This window comes from Eutrigla gurnardus (assembly GCF_963514095.1).
Source record: "Eutrigla gurnardus genome assembly, chromosome: 6".
NCBI classification, from domain to species: domain Eukaryota; kingdom Metazoa; phylum Chordata; class Actinopteri; order Perciformes; family Triglidae; genus Eutrigla; species Eutrigla gurnardus.
In genome coordinates, this window is record NC_139920.1 from 28,939,745 (window position 1) to 28,967,182 (window position 27,438).

The 27,438-nt window shown below is 42.7% G+C and overlaps 3 protein-coding genes across 7 annotated transcripts in view; 2 read left to right on the plus strand and 1 right to left on the minus strand.

Moving 5' to 3' along the window:
- slc44a5b (solute carrier family 44 member 5b) overlaps positions 1-2,413 on the plus strand; it is a 31,399-nt gene extending 28,986 nt beyond the window's left edge. For all 3 annotated transcript variants that reach the window (XM_084012229.1, XM_084012231.1, XM_084012233.1), the window contains one exon: positions 117-2,413. In XM_084012229.1, the coding sequence (XP_083868355.1) occupies positions 117-238 (122 nt within the window). In that variant the 3' untranslated portion in view covers positions 239-2,413. The remainder of the gene's footprint in view (positions 1-116) is intronic.
- A 99-nt stretch (positions 2,414-2,512) lies between these two features.
- Positions 2,513-8,565, minus strand: LOC311015140 (LIM/homeobox protein Lhx8-like). 3 transcript variants are annotated; one of them, XM_084012238.1, is made up of 8 exons: positions 8,392-8,565; positions 7,259-7,384; positions 7,030-7,151; positions 6,469-6,686; positions 5,866-5,969; positions 5,216-5,311; positions 4,298-4,487; positions 2,513-3,539 (listed from the first exon to the last, which is right to left on the minus strand). In XM_084012238.1, exons 1-8 carry the CDS (start codon positions 8,470-8,472, stop codon positions 3,463-3,465), a joined length of 1,014 nt encoding a protein of 337 aa, XP_083868364.1. In that variant the 5' UTR covers positions 8,473-8,565; the 3' UTR covers positions 2,513-3,462. The 3 variants fall into 3 exon arrangements, with proteins under 3 accessions (XP_083868364.1, XP_083868363.1, XP_083868365.1); XM_084012237.1 differs by having other exon boundaries at positions 6,469-6,689; XM_084012239.1 differs by lacking the exon at positions 8,392-8,565 and adding an exon at positions 7,637-8,383 and having other exon boundaries at positions 6,469-6,689.
- Positions 8,566-14,260: 5,695 nt separating this feature from the next.
- On the plus strand, positions 14,261-27,348 carry erich3 (glutamate-rich 3). The gene is made up of 15 exons (XM_084011690.1): positions 14,261-14,304; positions 15,209-15,250; positions 16,720-16,813; positions 17,889-18,014; positions 18,111-18,182; positions 18,474-18,605; positions 19,472-19,624; positions 19,975-20,154; positions 20,680-20,860; positions 21,379-21,565; positions 21,696-21,913; positions 22,012-22,155; positions 22,367-22,687; positions 23,650-23,781; positions 23,868-27,348. Exons 2-15 carry the CDS (start codon positions 15,231-15,233, stop codon positions 27,059-27,061), a joined length of 5,154 nt encoding a protein of 1,717 aa, XP_083867816.1. The 5' UTR covers positions 14,261-14,304; positions 15,209-15,230; the 3' UTR covers positions 27,062-27,348.
- Positions 27,349-27,438: the final 90 nt, after the last annotated feature.

Here is a 27,438-nt window from a genome sequence, read left to right on the forward strand (position 1 = left end):
CCAATGAAAATGTGAATAATTCTTTTCTTTTTTTTAAAATAAACATAAATGTTTTAAGTATTGTGCAGTGCGATTTCACTCCTGGATTGTAACGTGTTGCTACTGCTGCCTCCTAGTGTGGGATCTGGAGGTGAACGACGGCTCTCACACCCGGCCTTTCTACATGAACGAAACCTTGATGAGCATCCTCGACAAGAAGAACGTCAGGACGACAGGCAGGAGAATAGAGACGAGATGAAAGATGGAGGGAGGAGAAGGTCATTTACCAAAGCACGTTACAAGCCCATGAGGCAATGAGCATTTTGCCAAATGTTATTGAAGTGTGCACACGTTGTACACTATAATGGACAAACTATAGCAATCTAATCATTAGATTCACCCACATGCTCATTATTTATGGACTTGACAGTTGGTATTTTTAGTCACTTTATAGAGAAGAAGTATTTTTATTGGATGGTGTATGACACCAGGTTCTTGTAGATAAATATTTAAATGTTATACTTATAACTGATGTACAGCCACAGTCATTCAACTCTATAAGTTCCTATTGGAATGAGTGATTTCTTTCTTTATTGAGATTGTGGTCGACATCAGCTGTTTTTAGGTGGGTTTTGTTGCTCTTAATCTGTTGTAGTTGGCTGTTTTCAGCACTTGGTGGTGCCATTCATTACTAGATATCTTATGTGTACTGGTGGTGAGGCGAGGAACCGCTGATTGAACTAGTTTTTCCATGAAATGGTCAAAGTTCAGCTCGTCTGTGTATTGTGTTGTCACAGTTTTCACCTCGTATTATCTCACATTGAGAAACATATTTGCATCCACTGTTTTCACATCTGTGGAGGATATAATGGCACGGCAGTTCAAAGTGCTTCTCCCTTTATGTGCCTTTTTATTGGAATTGCCACACTGAGTGTCTATTTGCATCCTAGAGCTACATAGTCTACTTTTGAAGATGTCCTCGTCTCTTCCAGACGTTAGGGCTAGGGGTCATAGGTGAAGCAGAAGGTGCCGGTAAAAAATCCAGAACCTCGACTAAAGCGTCACCTTCTTTTTAAAAGTGTCTTCCTCTACAGAGAACAGTGACTGGTCATTTTGATTTGATGTCATTTACAATGCGCTCCAATACGAGTACATTTTCACAGCACTAAAAATACACCTGCCGTATAATCCACTTCTCTGCTGTCCCTTTAATATTTCTGCCACAAATATGGCTAAATGTCAGGCTTTTATTTGTCACTCTACTTGAGCATATGTGTCAAATGAGAGCACATAAATGAAAAACATAAATAACTTAACAGAAGTAGTGTATTTAGCCGTTCCAACAAAGAAATAGAAGCAGAAGAACCTTCAGCCTCTGCTGCTGTCGAGATAGAGCTGGGTCGAGTATCGCCTTAATTCTGAAGATGGTTGGACAGAATATGAGGTCATCAGAGTCTTTAAATGTTTTATTTATTGGTACATCGGATGCTTTCTGAAGTGTAAGCCTTCAGAAAAAGCGTATATGCCGTTGTGTTGTTGTCTTTAAGTCATAATCCAGGAGAAACTGGATTGAGTGAAACTGAGTGATCACCAGGTTGTCGGTTGAGTGACGGACAGAATAAACGAGTGACATCGCTGCTGGCAGTTTGAGAAAAGACGTCCTTAACGTTTCACACACATCAAACCTGCCGTATTTTCCTTTTTTTCCCCCTAAATGGATCCCTCTGTCACATGAAATGATGTTCACCTCTCAGATCTGTGAGATGTGACTCATGTTGGTGAATGTTTGTACCCTGTTTGTCTGAGAATCTGCCCCCATGGAGCCTCGGAGTGACAGCACTGCCAGGCTCACACACCTTCTGCCGCCATTCGAGGCGAACACGCTGGGACACGTACAACGTAACCATTCAGTAAAGGCAAAACAACTCTCCTTGTGTGCCTGAAAGGAGAGAAATGATGCATGTAGCGCTCAGTGTGGCATATTTTGTACGCATATTATAATTTTTGGGACTAAATAACTGCTATACTCCCGGGGGACTTGTGTATCTTTACGTCGATGCAGCTCAGGGTTAGTCTCATTCCCATGAGGGTGAATACCTCAGATCTGATAAGTGAAGTAAAAACTGTGTTTTTATATTCCTCCCTCCCCCCTCCCCTCCCTCGCATGTCTGGAAATTAGATTCTTTTGGTCAACCACAGTCAACAAGTAGACACAAGCAAAACTCCTCTCCTCGTTAGAAAGCTCGTCAGTTTTCCTCCCGCAAAATCCAGAATGTTGAACTCTGGAGATGAAACCTGTCAAACCCCAAACTCTTTTATTTATTCTCACTCATTTGTGCAGAAAGCTGACCGTATAAAAGCCTCGGTCATATATTTATTTATACAGTAAAGGTTGCATGTAGGTTTTTTTACTACCATTAAATAATACGTTTTATTACTTCTGTTTTTATCAATAAATATTTTTTGTTCTACTTTGTTCATACATTTTAAATATTCAGGTCTGAACACGACATCTTCATTCATTCAACCCAGGTTTGTGAAATTAGACATTTATTTTCAAAACAGACTTCACATACAATAAATAAATTAAATTGTAATATCCACCAATTTCAAGTTCACCTTCATAACGCTTTGACATTTTGGGTGTGGTGGCTTCCACTTAGAGTAGCACGGTCAAACTGTCACCAACTACACGAACAAATAGAAATATAGACTGTCATCTGTCACAATCCCATGAGATACACTGAAACCTTTGTATTTCCACGTTGTGCAGTAAAATCATAGTCATGACGCGCTCCACGGGGAGTTCAGGGTTTCAATGGATGTCAACGTGGAATGAATCGGTGGCCGTTCACTTAAAATGTATATAACCATGAATATCTGAATACTGTCGGACGACCGCTGGCTTGTGTGTGTGTCTGTGTGTCTGTGTGTGTGTGTGTGTGTGTGTGTGTGTGTCTGTCTGTCTGTCTCGCTCTGTGTGTGTGTGCGTCTGTCTGTCTCCCTCTGTGTGTGTGTGTGTGCGTCTGTCTGTGTGTCTGTCTGTCTCCCTCTGTGTGTGTGTCTGTGTGTGTGTCTGTCTGTCTGTCTCCCTCTTTGTGTGTGTGTGTGTGTGTCTGTCTGTGTGTGTGTCTGTCTGTCTCCCTCTGTGTGTGTGTCTGTGTGTGTGTGTGTGTCTGTCTGTCTCCCTCTGTGTGTGTGTCTGTCTGTCTGTCTGTCTCCCTCTTTGTGTGTGTGTGTGTGACTGTTTCGCTCTGTGTGTGTGTGTGTGTGTCTGTCTGTCTGTATGTGTCTGTTTCGCTCTGTGTGTCTGTCTCTGTGTGTGTGTGTGTGTGTGTGTGTGTGTGTGTGTCTGTCTGTCTGTCTCTGTGTGTGTGTGTGTCTGTCTGTCTGTCTGTGTGTGTCTCGCTCTGTGTCTGTGTCTGTCTGTCTGTGTGTGTGTGTGTCTGTGTGTGTGTGTGTGTGTGTGTGTGTGTGTGCAGCTCAGGCGTGAGACACAGGCAGGGAGGTCATGGCGTGGGCTGGCAGCAGCGGTTGAAACATGGATGGAGGGGAGTGTACTGCGGGCACACAGACACACACACACACACACACACACACAGACAGACAGCACTGAAGTCATTACAGGTCCCATAAATTATATGAAATATAATCAAAATATAGAATTATAATCAAGACATTGGTAAACGCTCTTAGCTTCTTTTGTCTTAGTTAAATGGTTTGATAAAGATTGTTATCGATGATTCACATCAATACAAAAATCCTGATTATCTAAAAGTTGCCTTATTAATAAAATCATCTATATTTTCACAAAAGATCAAATGTACATGGAGGGTCGGGGGGGGGGGCAGTTGTGAAAGCTTTTTATTTTTCTTCTTAAAACACCTGGTGACACCTAAGCCTTTCCATAAATTAGTCAGTGAAAAATGATTCTATAATAATTATTATATTTATAAAACCAGAAACAGCTTTGTTGGAATAAATTCAACAAGAGCTGCGAACGGTGACGGCTACTGTGACAGATTTGTTTTTAAATCTTTTTCAATATCCATGCTCACCTCTTGGAATAGACTTTTAAAATAATACTTAAATAACATCAAATCATCAGCAAATGAACAACGCTTTTCTGTGGCTACATTTCTGCCACTCACTTCTTCTTTCTGTGAAATTTCCAAAGTTTTAATCACTAACGCAAATAGGAGATGCCTCGTTAGTCAAAATACTTCAGATAAAGTTCCATTTGAATAAAACAAACAATATAGTTTTTAATAGTAAGTGCAGTAAACAGTCTTAACGTCATGAAAAGACTGGTGCTCACTGTCTATGAAGGAGTGCAGCGCGGAGAGCATTGACCCCTCCGGGCCTCCGTACGCCGTGTACTGCAGCTCCTCGGGGGTCAGGGTGGGCTGGGACAGCCGGCTGGACTGCAGCGAGGTCATGGGGGTGCTGGACGTGTGGTTGGGGCTCACGTGCTTCTTGTGGCGTGCTCTGCAGTTCTGGAACCAGACCTGGACAGGACGGACACTTTCTGTGAGGCGTTCGGTAACAACGAGCCGTGAAGGAAACGGTTCCTCTGGGTGATTATGTTTTCTTGTTGTTCGTCTCTCTGCTGACTTCGAAGTCACTATCGAACCTTTGGTAGCATGTTTAATGTCTCACTGCCACGTATTTAAAGATCACAGATCTTTGTTGGTTTCAAAAACCTTTTCTATCTAAAAAAAAATGTGTTCAGGTTCTCACATATATGATTATACACCTTTTGTACATTTGCTTAATGACTGTACTTAAGTATAATTTGGAGGTTATTGTACTGCACTTGAGTATTTTCCATTGCAATGTACTTAATTTCAGAAGAAAACAGTAGTTTGTAATCCATTACAGTTACTTTGTTTTCATATTTTACACTTAAAAAACATGATCTTATGAAATACAACGCACCATTGAAGATGGAACTGAACAGCAGAATATTACGTTTTTAAAAATAGCTTTACCTCCAAATACACAATGATACATCAATAATCATAAAACAATAATACTACATATATATATATATGTATGTACAGAAATAATTTGAAAGCATATAAAAGTGCATTTAAAGGTATAATTAATGTTTTTCTTTAGGTCTGGTTTGTCTGCAGGTGTCACGTTTTACCTGTTGCTTCTCTCTAAGTTATAGGATCGTACGGTTTTCCCAGCATGCACCCCGGTCACGGTCCGGTCCCTGGTCTTCACTGACCTGTATGACTCTTCGACTGAGGCCCGTCTGCTCCGCCAGCTTCTGCAACGTTTGGGCATCTGGATTGTTGTCTTGAGCAAACTGTCCCTGCATCACCTGCATGTCCAGAGGTTAAAGGTTAAAATGCTGAATCACACACGGCTTCAGCTTGTTGTCTTGTGAGGAAATGGATGTTTAACGGCCGTGTGGAGATTTAACGGGAACTGTGTCAGAAGCACTGCTGTTAACGAGTAGTGGGAATAAAGACAATTATTTATACAGATAAATGTGAATTTAAAATACTTTAAATAACAGAAAAAAATATAATATTGGACATCAAATTATACATAATTATAATTCTTATTATGTGAGGGAAAAACTAAATATTTTTTTAATTTAAAAACAGGCATCCTTGTTTGTAGCAATCTGCCTGCATCACATCTGTTTTACTCGCATAAATGCAACATTTATGAAAATTGACACCTTATTTCAGTTTTAATCTGTAATTTAAATTGTTCATTCGTAAATATAATATAACACAACAGGAGGGTTTTAGGCTCCGTTATTTAGGCCACAAATGAACTAATTGAGGGTTTCCCCAGCATCATTGTTGTATGTGATAAATCTAATATATTATGTGTTATAAATATGATATATTAAATGAGGTGAACCTGCAGCTGGTCGGCTGTGAAACTGGTCCGTGCTCTCTTGGAGGGTTTGGGCTGGTTGAGCTCCTGCTCCGTGGGCACAGCCCCCTCCATGTTAACACTGTTTCCTGCAACAACAGCACATATTCACGTTACAAACCACCCAGCAAATAACAAATCAATCTCACTTATTTAAAGTTATTTTAAACATTTGAAAAAAAAATGTAAATGTACATTTAATAACCATAAACCATATATATTTTAATGGGGCTGCTCACTTTTATTTCAAATAGATATTCTATTATAAAACTTCAGATTAGGCCTTTTTAAATGACTTCTACATTTACTCATGATCTATTATGAATTAAACTAGCATATCAAACTTCTCATTCATTAGATGAAAGGAAATGGCTACAGATTTTTGTGATAATTATTCGATTTATTTTTGCTTTTATTTATTTATTTATTTATTTTCTATAAACGGTAGAAATGTCTAATTTTCTGTCAAAATAAAAATAAAAATCTGTGTGTAAATCGTGAAAGTAATCTCAGTTTTGGCCTCCAGTGATGCAAGGCTTCAATGAAGCAGAACGGAGTCCTGCAGCAGACCCGGTCCGGCCGACTCACCCTTCTCCACGGCCCGCTTCAGGTTGTCCAGCATGCAGTCGTAGTGGACCCTGCAGAGCACCTTCTCCTCCACCAGGGCGAACTCCTCCCCGGTGGACAGCTGCCGCTTGCAGGAGAAGCAGGCGAAGCAGGCCAGGTGGTACACGTTGCCCTTGGCCCGGCGGACCCAGTCCGTGGAGTGGATGGTCCGGCCGCAGCACGCGCACCAGGTCCCGAATCTTCTGCGGGGGAAGGTCACGGTGAGCAGATGAAGACACCGTTATGTCTTTCATTTTTATAAACTGGAATTATTTCATGTTTCAGCAGAATTATCTCAGAATTTAGCCACTGCAGGAAAACTTTTGAGATAAAGTAGGCCCTGTTAAATTAGTTAATTAGTGCAGCATTGGCCTCCTCCATGTATGGAAGCTGCACAATCATGATTCAATATTGCAAAGTATTGAAGTTTAATTTAATTTAAATTAATCCCCAGCCAAAGCCAGGTGAAATAATTCTTCTATCGTAGGAATGATTTGCGGCCTAATTCTGACGCGTTGCGTCCCATCATCCATGCACACATACCTGAAGTAATCCAGTTTACAGAACACCTCTTTCTCTTTGATGTAGCAGCTCGTGTGGCTGCCGAGTGAAGTTTGGCACACGCTGCACGAGAGACAGCGCACGTGCCAGCACAAGTCGTTCACCTGCAGCGGCGACGGGAGAGCGTTCAGTGAGCAGACATAATCAATCAAGGGATTGGAAAGGAGGGAGGGGATGCAAAATCAAATGACTGGGGGGAAAAAAAAGTTACCTTTAATAAATATTTGTCCACAATCTCGCGGCTGCAGCTCGCGCACACAGCGCGTCCCAGCAGAGGCGCGGACGCCATCGGCTGCAGCGGCGACGCGTCCTCGTCCAACGCGTCCACCGGCGCGCCCTGAAGGGAGCAGCAACCGTTACTGACACAACTTCCATTCAAAAGCAACAAAAGTGAACTTCTCTCATGCGTTGGTTGATCATCTAAAAGAGCGAAATCTAGTCTCGGATGCTAGTTTGAATCCGGCCTTTGTGGAGCACAAATATTCCTCATGTTTGCCCAAAGTTCTCCCAGTTTGTTGCCCGTTTTTAATGCCCCCTCGTTCGTTCTCAACCTGTTTTTGGGGGGTAATAAATGACATTTCGTTCCTACCATAACGTCCCTCCTGTCCTCGGTGCATTTGCCCAGCGGCTCCTCGTCTCCTTTGCAATCTCCACACATGACGAAAGGACGAGGACGCAGGTCTGTCACACAGTCGCAGCTGCCTTAAATGCCCCCCTGCTCCATCCCATAAATATCATGCCATTCACTTTTCACCATGACAACGCCGGCAATTAACCGAAATGACATTTAAAAGAGAAGGATCGCCATTACGCACATAAACAGACAACACTCGAGCTCATACTTATCCTATGCGCATTATGTTCTTGAGATCTGCATTTGGGATTCAGCCAGCTCTCGCTTGCGTGCGCGCGCTCTGTGGTTAAACACCCCCCCACACACACCTATTTGACGTGTCAATCAAAAACAAAACAGCGCGTGGTCTCGGTGGGGAGGGAGGGGGGAAGAGGATTGATTTTTTTAATAACAGCAATTAAAAGGCTAAGTTCGCCAGCGACGTCTACCCGGGGCAACCTAAAGGTGAAGAGGTCTCATTAACTACTTGAGTTTTTAATTGCAGAATTCGGGGAGCTGTAATTTTCTTCGACATTTCTTCAAATTGTGAAAATAGTGAGCTGTCAGCCCGCCGAGGTGCCGGCTTTAATGGCACACGGAAGCCCACTTTGATTTAATTGGCAAAGCAATTCATATTTATTTAACGTCCCCGCAGCGAAGCGCGCGCGTCACCCCGCCGCCGCCGCCGGTCAGCTCCTCGCGCCCGTGTCCATCCAGCGCGCGTCACTCACCTCATCGTCGGTCGACGCGGATCCGCTCTCCGTGTCGTCGACGACGCCGCGCTCTACTTTGACTTCACTTTTCCAGCGCATGGCCGCGAAGCTCGAGACTTCCCAGTTTCAGAGTGAAGCTGCTGCGATTCTTGCTTTCTCCTCCAGGATTCCTCCGCGCGTCCAGAGGGCGGATCATAATTCATATTCCCATGTCCTCCGAGGCCGCGCCTCCCTGTGGGAATAAACGTGTGTGTGTGTGTGTGTGTGTGTGTGTGTGTGTGTGTGTGTGTGTGTGTGTGTGTGTGTGTGTGTGCGCGTGTGTGCGCGTGTGTGTGTGTGTGTGTCACAGTTCTATTCTTATAGATATTTTGAGATGAAAATACTTTGACTTCACTAACCTTACTCATTTTGAGGTATATTATACTTAACTTGAGTATTTTTATTATAGTCTATACGTTATATTTGCCGATTTTACATGCAAAGCATCATTATCTAATAAAATATCATTATATTTATATCACTTTAATTCATTAGAAGGGGGCCATTCAGCATGACCAGTGCTTTCATTTTTTATATTATTTTTTGGTGCATTTTGTTGACGATACTTTTGTGCTTTTACTCTAGTAAGTTTTTTTTTTAAACTTTATTTTATTATTGGATGTTTTTTTTTCTCCAAAGATTTTAATGTTTCATGTAAAGCACTTTGAATTGCCCTGTTGTTGAACGCTGCTATACAAATACAATTGCCTTAGTACATCTTCCAGTTAAGGACTTTAAATTGACCTCCATAGAATAATTTGTCCTCCTGATGAGTAGAACATTATAACTTAAACTTGTCGTACCTCTAGGCTACCAACATGTTATATATTTAGTTTACAGTTTGAGACCATGATCAGATTCTAATTGGTCTGTAACCTCTTAAAATAAAGAAATGTCTCTCTGCAACCCATTAAAAAGCAAATATTATAGTCAAATCTGAAAAGAACATAATCAACATTATTTCACGTTACAGAAATATGGTTTATTTGTGCTTTCCTATCAAAATCTGAATGTCTGAGTTGCTACTTGAATACTTTTCTACATATTAGCTTTTATGGTCTGAAGAAAAGAATATTGGTTTATCTTGCTGTGATTGTTTTCCACGTACAGCAGCGTGATCTAACACAAACAACAAGAACGTAAAGTCAATGTCATCTAAATACCCGCTCAGAGTGTACTTCAGTAAATGTACTTCAGGTCTTCGCTGCTCTTTGGCCCTCTACGGGATTTGCATCATCAGAAAATGGAAAATCAAGCCGCCCACCTGCTTTTAAGTCAACATGCAGATCATGTGACGTCGGCTTCTGAAGGGCCGAGCAGCCTCTTCACCGGGAACGGCAGGACGGGACTCTCACATACAAACTGGCTTACTTGAAAGAAAACACAGTCGCTTACTCTGTTTTTATCTGTTTTCACTGACTCATTCAACCTGGTCACTCACGCAATCATCACCACACACACAGACGCGCACACACACACACACACACACACACACACAGACAGAAAAAGGCTACTTTCTGTCCTCTGACTGGATAACAACCCGACCTGCACCGGCATGAGTCTGCGTCCGTATCGCACTATCTCACAGGGATAAAGGAGTTAGCGTGCCTCCATCGAGATGTGTCCTGTTCCACCTGGTGGAGATGAATGCTCCTTATCAGATAACACATCTCAAACATCGCAGAGCAGACAGTTCATTGAAGCCAAACACTCCTCCCTCAATCCTTACTGAACCCTTTGAACAAGGCATGAAAAGATCCTGAGGAACTCCCTTTTATGGGGGGTGGGATGAGTTCAGAGGTCAAAGGTGAGAGATGTAATGCCTGTAGAGTAATATCACAACAAATAACCCGGAGAGCATTTCTATCAGGAGGAGACGTATCCTCTCTAAGACATGAAAGTCTTTATCAGGCCCAGAATACCTGCATGACCACAGATGTTGGGCAGATGTGGAACAGTTGCATGTTCGCATGGCTCACTTGGTAAATGTTTGTGCGTGATGTGGACCAGACGAAAACAATGTCTCATCCGTCAACAATACTCACAAACCTGTTCAACCGCCCGCCGCCGTGTGAGCGGTACGGCTTAGAAACACTCATCAATGGGCAGAGAGGATGAAGAAGATGGTAACGTGTGTCGTTGGAGATTATTATTACTTTATTATTATTATTTCATTATTATAAGTGTTTCCTGGAGAGAGAATGTATGTTATAATATGTTTAAAATAAGCTCTTTTCTCAACACTAATTGTTGAGTCCTGGAAATCCTTGAAAATCTGCAAACAATATTGTTTTATCAATTTAATGCTTAATGGCTTTCCTTCATTTTATGAGAAAATGTTTATAACCATTATTTTTAATTGAAATCGAAGCTCAGAAACAGAAAAAGGATCTAATTGTCTAATTATTGCCCTATTTGGTGTAATATGGTAATTTCTCACTTACATTTAGGGTTTTGAAACACAGGTGAGAAAAAAGAAAATACCTCTATTTTTTATTTTCACGCGTAAAGCAGAGGATGTGAGCCTCAAACAAAGAGAAAGTCAAGTCACTGTTCATAAAACACAGAGAATATGAGAATATAACTTTCAAATTAAGACTCTGTATCTCCAAACAGGTAAAGACAACGTTTTAGGTTCATTATTATTATTTAATGTTCATATAATACGATAATTACATTGGACAGACGGATGCATTGTTCAGTGTTTTAGCACAAGTGCTAATTCACAACACTTGTCCATAGGCAGCTTTTGAAAAGATAGGGCAATTAAAATAACAAGAATGGAAAAAGGAAAGACCAGACAAAGATGGGGGGGGGGGGACAGCAACAAAACAATGGGAAAAAGAAGTCAAAGAAATAGAAGCAATTTTCAATAAGGAGCATAAAAGGGCAATATGAGCCTGCAGTAAACCAGTTAAGAACTATTCCTGTGTTGATTATGCTTAAGCAAACTGTCATTCTCACTTATTTTAATTAGAGGCTGTACTTAATACTTCCACACTAATATTGTTTACATTCTGATTTTACATCCAAAGCATGATGATGTAGTTTTTCTCTGTAAATGTCTAATTTCCAAACGGACAGGACGAGGAATGTGGGGAGACGCGGTGAGCGTTTGGCCTCTGAGAAAATCCTCTAATCTGCTACTTCCACACGGACCTCTGCTGTCTCCGGGGCCGCACCTACTCATTTATTTCATTGAAATCAGTCCGCATTGGGGTGGTTTACAATTGACACAACGAGTTTGGCATGACCTTTTCTCCTTCCTGTAAATGGGTACTCATTTAATCTGAAGGGGGGGGAGGTTGTGGTGCTGGAGGAGGGAGGGAGGGAGGGAGGGAGGGGTGGGAGCCGGCGTTGGTCGGGGGGCCGATGGGGGGATTGGGTGGAAATCACAGCAGTGAAAATGGCAGTGCGGTGAAAGAGGGGCCTGATTGCATTGGGACGGCGTGCGAGAGGGAGCAGCATGCTCAGCCCCAATCAGGGCGACGTAAGGAAAAAGTGCTCTTATCAACGAGTAATGGCCCACTTGACAATCACACAGGCACAAAACTGCTCTATTTAACGCTGATTGCAAAAACTGCTGCCCCCCCACCCCCCCATCTCAGAGCCGCATGACTCCCCGACATCTCCCGCCACCTCCCGGCTTACAGCCAAGACCCCTTTCCTGAAAGGAATTCATAATCACCCCTCTTCCATTTCTTACGCTAATTGTTATTTTAAGACTAAGCTTGTGTATTTAAACGTCTGCCTTGATTACTGTGTTTATGCTCGGAGACGCAGCCACCCTCCATTCCACCTGCTTGCTAGGTCTGCCTACCTGTTCACCCTCGTTCATGTCCATGCTCAGGTGGAAGGTGGGACGGGGTCGATAACACTAACCCTAACGAAATGCTCCGTTCAGCTCTGCTGTAACAAGATGGTAAAACCCACATTTTTGAGATCTTATTTCATCTCACATTAATCATTCACACTTCATGTGTGTTTTGGTTTGGTTCACCTTTTTTTTTAAATACTTAGAGAATACCAGCAGCAGCAGTGGTTTAGTGTCCATGTTAGTTTGTGCTGGATGTGTTCCTCAGACTTAGACTTAGACTTATTGATCCCTTTGGGATGACTCCCGCATGGAAACTGGATATCCAGCAGCTTACAAAAAATATATATATATATACAAAGTAAACAAACAGTAAACAATAAACTCTTAGCTAAATATATTTAAAGTAGAGATACGAATACAAGTAAAAAATAAGTTCAGTGTTAAGTGTAGAGAACTGTATAGAGGATGGATATAAATATAAGGAAACTGCAATAATTTATTCAAATTGTGTGTATCGAGTGTTTATAAGAATAATGCTGACTTTAATAGCTATTTCTAACGACTATTTGTTATTAAACATTAAAATCCACCTGCTCATAGATTCACTCTCCCCATCAGTTCAGCAGTGAAATAACATTTTCTTTTGGGCAACAACCGCAAAGAGCAGCAATCAAAAGAGATGCTCAAATAATCATATAAATTATAATAAATTAAATGAACTCCTCTTACTTTAGCCATTTTAGTTGCTTGTATTATAATTATTACATCTATTATAACAGTCATAGTTTATTGTTTGAGGAACTGAAGTCAGTGTTGAGAGAGATTTCTTTACTTGCTGCATCTGCCCTGTAAAATAAATAATACCTCAAACTTGCAAATGGACGGTCATCACTGGACAAAGAATGAATTCATGGAACACCTAATAATTCATTTTTTAAGCTCTTTTCCAGTAATTGCTCTTTGGATTTGTAAGAGAAGGTTTTAATGTTTATAATCCAACTTTTGCGTGATTTGAAGTTAAATGTTAGTAATGTCCAAAAAGCCTCCAGGTTGAATTTATAAAAGTTTGCAGACTGAAACCTTTAAATGAGCCGTTTGTGTTCAGCAGAGACCCTGAGATCAAGCGTTCCTGAGGAAAAGACCCTGAAGCTGCAGGATCTCTTCATCGGACCTCCAACCTTCCTGTGAGTTTCATGCTGCAGATTTCAGCAGGATGTCCAACGAAAGAGAAAAAATCTTTCCTCTTCTTTTCAAATCAATGATCCTCAAAGTGCCTCCCAAGCTTTGACACTTCAATAGATTATGAAAATGAGCAGTTTATAACACAAAATTCTATTATATTCTTTCACAGGGCTCGGAATGCCTAAAGTGTCCATAACGGAACACGTGGAGACTGTCCTGGTAAAAGTAGTTCTCCACAGTTCCACAAGAGGGCAACAGAGGACCTTTATCTCCAGCGCATCGAGGGGTTGAGATGAAAACTGTGGGTTTGTGGTCTATGGGTCACACACACACACACACACACACACACACACTACTCCCACATAGTTAGTTTGCCAAATACACACACACACACACAATTGTGATTGCATTAATCAGCACTATTATTCAAGACCCTTGCCGTTACAGCTCTCTAGGTATAGTCTTTTTATATATGTATGTTTGTATATATATAGAGAGAGAGAGAGAGAGAGAGAGAGAGAGATTATATATATTTATAATATATATTATATAATTATATATTATAATATATATTATATAATTATATGTATACTGTAAAACATGACTAATAACTATAGTGTTTAATAATAACATGACATAGATGATGGATTGATATATAGATGGATGGATAGGATCTATTAATAATAATCTTACATTTTTTATTTTTAGCTGCCAAATGGACTCAATAGCGCCTCCCTGAGCTCACAAGCTCAGATGAGGATGGCAGCTGTCTTCCACTGCTGGGGTACTCTTGCTTCCTCCATCATTCCTGCAGCAGAAGGTTGAGTCGGGGGCTTCGTTGACTTTTGCTTGCCATCGTCACAATCCTAGAAAGTGTGTCCTTAGATCTACAGGTAAGGTTTCTATAGCAAACAGGACGGTGGAACGTTAAAACACTCATCAGTAATAAATGTTGTACACTCGTTCTAAAATCTGCCGACTGACTTTCAGAGAGGCTCCCCTGGGAGTCCAGAACTGTACTGAGGTGTTCAGGTAGAAACAGTGAAACCAGCTGTGTAGATATTTGGAGCATCACTCCAGTTACTCCGGTGTAACATTTGAGTACAATGTTGAAGTAATTTTACTTTTTCTTCTACACTTATCATATGGTATCACTTAAGTAACAGTGAATGCAATTAAATATATATATTTTTATTATTATTTCTTCTCATATTAATCATTTCAAGGCCCCTCAGATTTATCCAGTGAGCGTTTGGAAGGAGCCCAGGTCTGACCCCGAGGTCACTAAACTGCAGCATCACTATTAACAATAGTGTCGTATACAACAATATATCACATTTTCTGCACATCAAGTTTTACTTTGAGTTAATTTTGCTGATAATATTTTAGGATAAAGATGTTAGGAAGTTTTTTACACTGAATACAATTTATTTTACATCTGTGTTTTTATATATATATATATATATTTATTTTACTGCACCAGTGAAGCTGAAACAAGTTGATAAGCTATCATGCTACTTATCAGACGACCATCCATTAGTTATGTCTGTCAGTTTGTGTTATCCGCCGGGTTTAATGTGAGCGGGGCTCCCTGTAAGTGGAAACCAGCCTCATTGGCAGCATCGTCACGTGATCTCCCCTAGCAACCGGCGGGTGTCATCAGTTCCGCTCCGGGAGAAGTGCAGCTGGAAACCTACTGACACACTTCAGGACAACTCTGCCGCGAGGACGGCCCTTCTTACCCCAAATATTATAATATAAATATTATTATATTATTGTTGTTGTTGTTGTTTGAAGGGAGCGCGAGCCGCTGACAGCCATGAGTCACCTCAGCCCGGGGTACGTACACTTTATACCTCTTATATCTGTTCTACTTGATAAGCTGTTGTTTTTGTTTTCTTCACATTAGACTCGCTTTAAAACAATGAAACGATCTAATTAATACGAATCTATGATGGGAGGGATTTAACGTGGAGTCGCTGCAGAAATAACGACTTTTAATTGGCTCTTAAATGATGCTGTTAAACAAAGTGCGTCACACAGCGACCCTATAGAGCCCGGCTGGAGTACAGTGTTTTACTGCATTTAGACTGGACCTTAACAGCACCATCAAACATCTAATTAATGATTAATAAAACAAAATCAAGCCAATTTGAAGTACTTCTTTTTGTAGTATGTTGATTAAGTGGTACTTCTACTCCACTGCAATTAACTTACATTATTCTGACGGCTATAGGGACTTTACAGATGGAGAATTTACGTTCAAAACAATAAAATATGATGCATTGTTATGGATTAAATGATGGAGTTCAATTTAACTCCATCTCAAACATCAGAGTAATACAATACTCCATGTAAACTCCATGTACAGTTGAATGCAGCACTTTTACTTTTTAATCTAGACTAGTTGTGTTTTTGATTATAAACTCTGGAATTCACATTTTAGGTGAGGCAAGTTTTTTGTTTTTTTTACATGGCACATATCAGCAACAAGGAAACACAAAGTACTTTACATTAAACATCAAAAGCTTTGAGGCAAAGTGCAGAAGAAACACCACAAAGAGATATTCAAATATTATTTCACTCAAGAGCCAAGAGAATAGAACATTTAAAACAGCAAAACTAGAATAAAGGTATCACATATTAAATAAGTGTTGCACTGCAGTCTAAGAAACTAATAGTTATTTGATTTAAGAGGCAAAAAAGGGAACATTGACTTGAGTTACAGAAGCAAATGCAGTACTTTGTTCCAGGTTAATGTGCATATGATGCATTAAATGTATTCTGGAAGTACAACGTACAGCATTACAGTCACGGCAGAGGCATAATGAACTGATTCAAGTGAGTGTACTAATTCAATAAAAGCACCGCTCGCTCACAGAAGGTCATGTAAAAAACAATTCAACCACGAGGGTCGTGGTTCAGAGAGAAACCGAAACCGAGGAGGACCGGACACAAACGAGCCGGCTCACAGCGAGGAGGCCGGCGGGGTTAAGTGTGCCGTCCCCTCCAACTCCGGTGTGGAACCAGACACCGGTAACACACCCTATAGTTGTAACGTCCCGTTGTCTCGTACACAAATACTGGAGGAAATCAAATCTGTGACACGTTCAGGCTGCAGACAAGCTGATGTCTCTTTAATGAGGACCAGAAACAACAAGCAGGTCCTCACTAAGTTAATGAGATTCTGCTTTTCTCTCAACTGTGATCAAGAAGTTGCTCCAGTGGAAGACGGAACGTAAAGTTTTTAATTAAGTTTCTGTGTCAGGGATTCATCAAACGTCTCCTTTTTATTGGTCTCGTTTCAGACTTCTTTCAGCCTACAACAGTCTCACAGACCGACATCTGGCCGGATACTTCAGCAACACCCGGATCAGGAGACACCTGCAGAGAGCAGGGCTGGTACGTATACATGGGGGTGTGACCTCACTCATAGAGATGTTCCGATTCAGATACCAGTATGGGAAATGCCTCCGATTCTGCCGAAAATACTGGCATCGGTATCGGCGAGTACTGGAGTCCAGGCACCGATCCGATACCACGTATTAGAAAAAGGAATTTATTTACTGGTTAGCTCCGTTAGCTTTGACACAGTTCTTCCTCGCCGCCATCAGCAGCTGCTGTTTTAGCGGGGCGAGGAAGAATTGATCACCTGACACCTGTTAAAAGGAGCTAATGTTAGCATCATGTCGGGGGTTTGGCAGAACTACACAGTGGATGTTCCCACCAGTAAGACGGCGACATGCAACATATCCAAAGACTCAATTTCGAGGGTATCGGTACTCAGTATCGGCCGATACCCACAGCACGAGTATCGGTATCGGGAGGGGAAATGGTATCAGAACATCTCTACTCCTCACCAACAGCATCGCTCATATCACAGCCTGTAATCACTTACAGATTTCATATTGTAATCCAGTCATCACATTGGATGAAATCACTCACTAAAAAGCTGCAAAGCCATTCATAATTGACTTGAAATGTTGCTAAATCTTGAAGTGAATCCTGAATCACAGTTTACAGCCAAGCATTGCAAACTTGATATTTGATTGATTGAAAACTTTATTGAACAAGAATAAAGTCAAAAGGCTTGTTTCCATTGTGGTCCTTTAGATGGAAGGGGAGAAACGACACATGGACTCAGACATGGAAGACAAACACAAAGGGGAATAAAATATATAAAACAAGGGATAAGTTCCCAGACAGACAAGCAGACAGTATTCCTCGTACTTCATGGATCCATGATTTGGTTTATGAGTTAGATAACCATTTTTTATTGAAGATTTAAAATTAATATTGTGTCAGTGTAGGCCGGCATTGCTACTCATTGTAAGACGCGGATGGAGAAAATACATTCCCGGGGCGTTTAAGGATTTCATATTTCTCCACCAAATATCAGCTGTTGGCGACCTCAGTTTGAAAACACCGTTAACCGTCTTCGATGCTTGAACCCCGTCGGGCCTGTTGTCGTTCCCAGATCACCAGGAGTGGGCGCATCGTCCCAGACAAGGAGTACCGACACAAGCTGATTCAGAGAGCTCACCAGAGACACGTCCGAGAATGCCTGGCCCAGGCCATCTTCCACAAGGTGCTGGAGATGGAGGTGGGAGGAACACGACGTAGCGGAGAGAAAACGGCCTAAAGGCAGCTAATCACTGCTTCTCCTTGAATAATGAAGGATGCTCATTTGTTTCTGCAGCGTGCCCATCAAATAGAGATCAAAAGGAAGCTGGAGGAGTTTGCAAGGAGGGAAAGAGTGCATAAGATCAAAGTAGGATATTAGCATCCGAACACTGCTTTGTTGTCCTCATTTGTAAACTAATGACCTGAATTATATGAAACAAAAAATACATTAGCATTTACTGTTACATTTTTCACAAGTTTACCTCAATATGGAATAACATGTTGTGTGATCGGCACTTTGTAGTCCTAGGATAAATCAAGGAATATTTATATAAAATAATATGATCAATATTTTGAATTATATGTTCTCTATAATATCGTAAATCTTGCAAATGTTCTGTTTTGGTCTTAAATATGAATGATTGGTGTTGTCTGCCAGGTGGAGCGCTCCAAAAGGTACGAGGAAGACATCATCCGCATCCTGTCTCCACGCCCACCCACGGGTGCCAGGTGCATCCGGAAACAGCACTCCGGGGGTCCAGAGGGGGAGCACTCGGAGACCTCCGAGTCCGTGAGTCCAAACCTCCGTCTGTGTGCAGCAGACTTGAGTGGATGCTGCTGTAACATCACCTTTTAATGATCTGATCCGAGTTCTCCAAGTTTGAAAGTTGACCTTTAATTATCTCCCATCATGCACAGCAGGTTTTTAAATACTACGACATGGTCTCTGAGATATTATGAGATTTAAAACTCGACTCTACTTCTATATTTTATGCGATCTAAGGTCAAAACGCTTCACCCCTCGAACCTTGTTTTAAACTTGTCTCCAGTCTTTATGCTAAGCTATGAGCTAGCTGACTCCAGGACAGATTTATCTACCATACAGACATCAATAATAGCCAGTCTGACACATTTTTACATTGCAATGCCTCATCCTTTCCTCCAAAGAGCCACCATTTCAGTCCAACGTTTCAAAAGTGTGTTAAAGTCCAAGACATTCTTTGAGGTGAGGGACGTCTGTAAGGAGAGTCATTATCTGTGCAGAGTTGTGTCTCAGCTGCTGTTTGCTGTGTGTGACACGAGGAAGTGAAGAGTGTTAGCTATGAAAGCTAAAAAGTCACAAACCTTAAAGGAAATGGAGCCGATAATCCTGCAGCACATCTGTGTGTTTACTTTGTGAAATCTCTCGTCTTAAGTCTGCAAACAGTTCACACTTCAGCAGGTAGAGGCTTGTTCTAGATACATCCACTGTGTGTGTGTGTGTGTGTGTGTGTGTGTGTGTGTGTGTGTGTGTGTGTGTGTGTGTGTGTGTGTGTCTGTGTGTGTGTCTGTGTGTGTGTGTGTGTGTGTGTGTGTGTGTGTCTGTGTCTGTGTCTGTGTCTGTGTGTGTGTGTGTGTGTGTGTGTGTGTGTGTGTGTGTGTGTGTTTTTGCTGCAGCCGGGCTCGTCTCGACCCAACACGGCTCCAGGGAAGATGCAGAGGCCGGTGCGTCTGAAGCCGATCCACAGCAGCAGCACCACGGCCTCGCTCCGTCGGAGCTCCCCTTCCAGAGTCCTGGAGAACGAGAACGAGCAGCCGCTCAGCTGCACTGTGAGACGCCGTCATTATTTATTTATTTATTTACTTATTTTTTAGGTTACTTCATACATATGACTTGTATGTGTATATCAGTATGTATACATATGTCTGTATGCATGTCTAAAGATGTCTATCTATGGTTAAATATGTGTCTATGGTCTAATTCATATAGTATGTCATTGATAATACACTGAGTTACTATTGATACATTAAGATTTATTATTATTATTATCATTATTATAAGCAACGGTACTAATAGTAATAATATTTATTATTATTCATTAATTATTTATTAAATATTGGTGTAAAAATGCTAAATCTCCAATAAACACTGAAGTCTTTCCCCTGTTCTTCTTGTAAAGATGGCGTCCCGGGGGCTGGTGACCACAGCGGAGGTCTCCCGTGGCATCTCCCCCTACTGCCTCCCCGTCATCAACAGCTTCGTCACCCCGGTGCCTCCGGCCACCAAGAGGAGGGACGGGGCGGCGAAGGTCACGCTCCGAGGGCGCAGACTGCGTCCGACCACCGCTGACGTCAACGAGGTCTTTATCTCTCTTTATGTTTTCCCTGCAGCAAAACCGAGCTGCAGCCGCTCCGGAAAAATCCAGGAGATGCACTGAAATCTTTAATAAAGCTGTATGTTAATACAGAACAGCACTATTCCTTCATCTGTAGTCAGATTATTGTTCAATGCAGGATATAATATATGTGTTTATTTAACTCGGTGATAGCAGTGTGGCTGTACAATGTCATTCACAGACATCATATTGCCTAAAATATTACAAAGTATCAATTTAACAGCATTATACATTCCTTACTAACGTAAATGTATGTGTAATTAAAATGATCATATTAAATGAATCAGGACAAAATATCAGAGGTGAGTCAACATTCGAAAGAAAGCATAAATCAGTAATAAATTAAAGAATAATAATTATAGGTATCTGACCTAGATACCACCGACCTGTGTAGTCTCATTAAATGTGGGATTAGGAAATTAAAACACATCTCTAAACTGAATTTCATTGATATGAAAGTGACCCCGACCTGCCCTTTTCCCCATCCAGGACCCCCCCATGCTGAGGAGCTCCGTGCACCAGAGCAGAGTGTGTGTGAACATGACGTACTTCGGCAAAACGGTGCATCTTTCCCACGACCTGACCGACATGAGGGATGAGGTCAAAGTCTTCCAGCAGCACTGTGGAGGAGAGAACCTGTGTGTGTTCAAGGGCAAGCTCCGCGAGGGAGGTCAGTGTGTGTGTGTGTGTGTGTGTGTGTGTGTGTGTGTGTGTGTGTGTGTGTGTGTGTGTGTGTGTGTGTGTGTGTGTGTGTGTGTGTGTGTGTGTGTGTGTGTGTGTGTGTGTGTGTGTGTGTGTGTGTGTGTGTTATTAAAGTTATTAAATAAACATTTGTGCAGCTTTAATACAGTTAAGTATCATTATTCAAGGTGCTATATATGAGATTGTTATCATTTCTATTGCAATGCTGTGAATTCTGTGTGTTGCACCTTTAAAACGATCCATATGTTTGGATGGGTAAAGATGCCTCACAGGCTTTAAGGCAAGGCAACTCTATTTGTAGCACCTTTCATACACAAGGCAGACTCAAAGTGCTTCACATCATAATGTCATACAATAAAGTGAAAAAATAGAAGAATTAAAAGAAAATAAAAGCAAAATTAAGATGGGTTATGGTTGTTCTGCAAGACCCAGGTCACAGATTTGATGACCTTGACCTTGAAACCATTTCTACATCTACATCCTCAGAGACGTTCCAGTTCATGTCGAGACGGCACCGCGGTTTCCCCTTCAGCCTGACCTTCTTCCTGAACGGGCTGCAGGTGGAGCGGCTGAGCTCCTGCTGCGAGTTCAAACACAGGAAGGGCTCCAGACTCGGCGGCAGACACGGACACTTCGGCTTCAGCGGCGTCGAGGGCGCCTCTCCATGTTACAAGTAAGGCGTCCTTTTAAAGGCGTGCTGTGTACTTAAAGGAGAACTTGATTTTACACATCAGAGTCTGTTTACAGGTCTTGGGGAGACTTTTTGTGGCTCCCAAAGCTATGTGCTACCTGCTCATTTACAGGTGCATTATCGCAATGGGATTGGACAAGAAGCCCACTCCTCCACCAAAGACGGTCAAAGAGGATGGAGGTCGAGAGGAGTCGGTCTCCAGCCCAAAGGATGCTCCTGAGATGGAGGTGGAGAGGACTGGAGACGACGGTCCATCCCATTCAGAGGGTGAAACCAGCCGACCGCCCATCACAGAGGAAACAGCAGCCGAGGGGAACACAGTCAGAGAGGGTAGGGTGGCTATAACACAGTAGACTGCCAAAAAGAAATAGATCTTTACATTATTTACAGTGTATCACAATTAAGTTTCTGCATGTCTTCCTCGTCAGATTATGAGGAAGACTTTGAAGCAGACGATGAAGGTCCTACAGAAGAGGTCGAGGTAAAAGAGGAGAAGTCGTCGGCTCCATCCGGTGAAAGTGAAACGCCGGTTAAAGAGAGAGACTCTGAGACTGAAGACGATGAGAAGGATGGTGGGTGAATTTAATGATTTAATATTGAATATTTATTCATTTCACAACCACTTTTAATACAGCAAAAGAACCACGCTGGATCTTTTCAGGCATTCAAACACTCATTTCTGCAGAGTGCTGGGTTGTTGTGTGTAGTGCTTCTATTTATTTACAGTATGATTGACTTTCTTTTTCTGTTCAAGTATTTAAATGCTTCCTCTTTCTTACACAGAGGACATGAAGTCTCACTCAGGCTCCAGCTCCTCAGGCAGCGACCGGCAGCAGAGCGACGCCGAGGCCACCAGTGAGGACGAGGAAGCAGAAGAAAACACTGTTCCACCAGACGAAATCAAAGATGAAGCAAATCCAGCTGCTGCTGCCGAGGCCGAGCCCTCGGACGTCCAGAACAGCGCGGGGGAAAACACGGAGGTCGGCGTCTCCGACCCCAGCGGTCCCTCAGGGAACGAGAATAACCTGAATGACGAAACCTCAGGAGACAAAGAGCTGGAGGAAACGGTAGATGAGAGCAAACCGGAGGAGGAGCAGGAGAGGGGTGAGTATCACAGATACGACACCTGAGTGAGGAATGGATCAGTCCGTCTTTTATGGACATTTTTCCACTATTATCACAAGCAAGTCTGTAGTCCACTTTGTGTGATGTGTGTCTGTAAAAACAGTAATACAGCCTTAAATCACCAGCACACGACTGTATTGTCTATTTGTGATATTTATAGGAAGATTATGACTTTTATTTGATAGTGGAAAAATGATTTGTGTGTTTTTCCTCCTTATTTTTCTTTTTTTCGTGTGTTGATTTTCTGTCTGATCCACTTTTTAACGTCAAATTTTATACAAAAATGAGTTTGGGGATGTTATGGTGTTAAGAGTCTCACCTATAATATTATTTTTATTGTATTTTTATCACTTAAAGAAAGCCTTTTCTAACAAATGTTTGCTTACTGTTCACACTTTAAGTCCCCTTGTTTCAAAAAGCACAAAATACGGCCGTATAATTGGAGTAATTGTAATATTAGCAGCGTACTTCTTTTTCTCAGTGTCTATAATATTTAACTGACTAACTAAATGTGTAGAAATGCCTCAAACTGTTCACTTCAGTGCCGAAGTTTAGTGATTTTCTTCTTTAATCATCTGGAGTTTTAAATTCACATCCTAAAATTACATAAATAGGATTAGAATAGGTCTTTTACGATGCTGTGCATTGTGTTTCCATGGTTGTGTACTGAATCATGCTAATTATGATTTGTTGTGTTTTTCTTTCTGTGCATGTTAATAATCATTTTTTGCATGTTCTGTTTGAAAGATTAAAGACATTGTTTTGTTTATGGCTGTACGTTTTCTTCATTGGCTCAGTTCTCTTGTTTAAATACTTCTTATTCATTACCTTATAACATTCAGAAATCATTCACCACCATGAGTGCCTCACTCATCCTGAGCTTGCTTGAAGTCAAACTTACATGGCTGTTTGTGTTGCCATGTCTCTTTTTCTCTCTCAAGCCAAATCTGTGCAGGAGAAGCTGGCCGAAGCCATCCTGAAGGAGTCCAGGTGCAGCTCCGAGCCCGAACTGAGCGACACCAGCACCGAGGAGGAGGAGTCCACAGATAAAGGCCCTGAACAGGACAGCAAGGGTACCAACATCTCATCGCCATTCACATGAATCAGCAAACTACACAAAACAACTCCTGCAGTAAAAACCTCTCTGTTGTTTTTGCAGATGCAGTGAAATGTGTGACATTTACAGAACAGCAGCAGACCGGTGTTGAGGAGCGCCAGTACGAGGACAGTGTTGCTGAAGTGGGACAGGATCACGAAGGAAGAGAGACTCTTGTAGAAGAGAGCGATCGTACTGAAGATGAGAAGGTGGAAATAGAAGAAGACGACGCCACGGCTGCATCAGAAGAAGACAAAAACACAACAGAGAACGATAAATCAGACGACACGGGAGATACAAGTGCAGCTCTGCATCCTGGATCTGGAAAGGAAGTCAATGAGGATGACGAGACGTCTGAACCTCCAGGCGAGGCCGCAGTTAAATCCACTGATGGCGAGGCTGCAGTTAAATCCACTGATGGCGAGGCTGCAGTCAAATCCACTGATGGCGAGGCTGCAGTCAAATCCACTGATGGCGAGGCTGCAGTTAAATCCACTGATGGCGAGGCTGCAGAGGAAGACAAAGAAAACGAGGAGAAAACTGCAGCGGAAGCCGATGAAGGGGCAAAAAGCGTCAAGGAGGATGAGTCATCGGTATCGGAGCCGAATACAAAGACGGATGACGCAGCAGCGCCAGATAATGCGGAGGCGATGACAGCGAGCGAAACGCTGGAGATGAAAGCAGAGCCCTCAGAAGAACGAGAGGCCCTCAGCTGTGAAGAGGCATCTGCGACTGACGAGGAGAAAAGGCCTCAGGGAGACGGCGAGCACAGAGACGAAGTCACGGCGGAGAATCCAAGCAGCTCGTTGGAGGGGAGCGGAGACGCCAACGATGCAAAAACAGCAGATACAAGTGAGGACGATGCAAAAGCTGGGAGCAGGAAAGATGGTATGGAAGAAGGGGAAGCAGTAAGTAAGCAGGACAATCAACAACAAAGGTATACAGAACAACCATCTGTGGAAGTAGATGATCAGGTAGAAGAGAAATGTGGAGAGGAACTTAATGAGGAAGAAAAGCAGATAACAGAAGGTCAAAATGGAGAGGAAAGCGAAATGGATGAGAAAGAAAAGACAGAAGAAGAAAAGAATAACGAAGGGACTAACATTGACTCAAACGCTGAAGGAAAGGCAAATGAAGAGCCCGATGAGAAACCCCACAGTGAAGGAGATAAAGAAGAGAAGGTGGACGAATCGGAGAAGACGGAGGCAGACGGAGATGGGGAATGTGTCAAAAACACAAACGAGGAGGAAGAATCTGAAGTACCCTCTTCTTCAGGCGCAACTGATAAAACTAACGAGTGTGAAAAGATAAACGCCGCTGCTGATGAAGAAAAGGATGATGAAGAAAAGGATGATGAAGCAGAAAAGGCAGAGACAGAGCAGACTGAGCACAAAGCTGTTTCTGTTGAGGCTGCAGAAGGAGAAGAAAGATCTGAGATTTTAGAGGAATTGGAGAAAAGTGCAGATGCAGACTTGGATAAAGATAAAATATCTGATGAAAATATTGGCGAGTCAGAGCATCTCACTGAGGGTGAAGCAGCGGATGTGGCATGTGGGTCCAAAACAGCTGAAGAGACACCAAACAATGCAATGGAGGCTGAAGGTGTGAAGAAAGGAAGTGAAGCAGGAAGTGACGGCGGTGAAAAGGAGAAAGTAGATGCTGAAAATGGAGAGATTTGTATCGGAGCAGAGGACGAAAGTCACGAGGATGAGGGAGGAGCTCTAAGTGAGAATAACGAAGATGGGAGAAAACCAGAGTTCACAGAGATTAAAGAAATAACTGAAGACCGCAAAGTTGATGAGGCTCCTGGCAGCGATGTGGAAGGTGTGGAAAAGCAAGATGAATCTACTCAAAACGAGCAGCCAGAGACATCTGGTGCTGAAATAAACCAGGAATCTAAAGCAGACGACGTCAATCAAACAAAAGAAGATGAAAATGGAAACATGTCTGACCCTAAAAATGACAACGGAGAGTCAGATTTAATAGAAGTGAGCGATAACATCCCGAGTACTGCCTGTGAGGTGATGGTTGCTTCTTCGGGTGATCAGGTCGCCCCTGTGGACGATCCAGATCTCAAGCTGGACGAGTCGACTGCACCGCCTGACTCCAAGACTGTCGATGAAGACGCCGATGAAGACGTCGCTGCAGCCGACCTCCAAGCTGCTGACGGGGAAAACGGAGCGGACGAGGAGGAGGCGAGCAAGGCCTCGGAGGAAGGAGCGAGCGTTCTGCTCAAACCTCATGCAGCGTCGTCCCAGCTCCCACAAAACCAGGAGAACACGGTTCCAGCAGGTGAAGACCCTCCAGAGGCCTTCGCCTCAGAAGACAACACAGACCTGGTCACCAACTGGGTCACCATGCATCAGACATCAAAGTACTTTGAGACGTTTGTTGAACCTTTAGAAGACTTGAAGGAATCAGACGCTGAAGTCTCCAACGTTAATGAAGAGACGACTCGATCCACAGAGCTGCAGAGATCGGCGAGTCCGCTGGAGATGGCGAAGATGACGGAAGATGCAAAAGATGAGATCGAGTCGGGGGACAAATGCAAAGAGGAAACTGTGGCGTCAAACCTTGAGAGCAATCACTCTGAAGGTGATGAGAAACACACGGAGACGGAGGTGAAAGACTTGATCCCAGAACCAGAGAGTGAACATGATCATGAGTCTGTGGTCAAAGGAAGCAGTGGATCTGTGGACGAAGACGCGGTGCGAGAAGGTTTGATGCAGGACAACTCTGAGCTAACGGACATTTCCAAAACCCAAGTGGAAAGCATCGCCGGGAGTCGTCGTTCAGAAACCAGCGGAAGAGCTGAGAGCGTGTCTGAGAACCAGAAAGCTCCCGATAGTGGTGACCAAACAGCGATTGAAGAGGTGACAGATCTTCTACCTTCATCCAAAGCAGAAGAGGATTTGACGGGTACAGAAGAGCTCTCCGAACCGAATGCCAACGCACCGAAAGATGGCGAAGAAACGTCAGGACGAAGCGATGAACGAGGTGGAGAAGTCACAGAAATAACTGATTTCATCGCGTCCAAGTCGGACGACGGAAACCAGGAGGAGTTCCACCACGAAGACACGCAACCCAAACCATCGGACGGGAGCGTCGACGGAGACCGAAGAGGCGTGCAGCTGATCCAGGACATCAAACACACTCTCAGCAAAGACCGACTCGGCACTTTCTCAGTGGACGAGACGCTGTTCGGTCCAAGTTCACATCCTTTGCTGACCGCTGCGAGGACAGAGAGCGGACATTAGTGCTGCACGCTTCAGACGTCCATCCATCATCATCAGCGGCCTATTCAGGCTGACATCCATTCATCCTGGAGAGACTATCCCAGGGCCGACATGTCCAGACAGACAACCATTCAATTTGGAGTAATCGATCTACCTGTAACCACGGTAACACAGGGAGAACATGCCACACAGAAGGAACCTGAACCCGGATTCAAACCTCCTGCTGTGAGGCGACAGTGCTAACCGTAACGCCACCGTGCCGCCCGCTGAGGTACAGTGACGCTTTACTTAACTTTAGTTTATAAGAAAAAAGTGGGTTATAACAACTCCATAACTCACTATCAATACGCAGTGATTAGGAAATTATTGATGGAAAACTCTCACAGTAGTTAATAGTA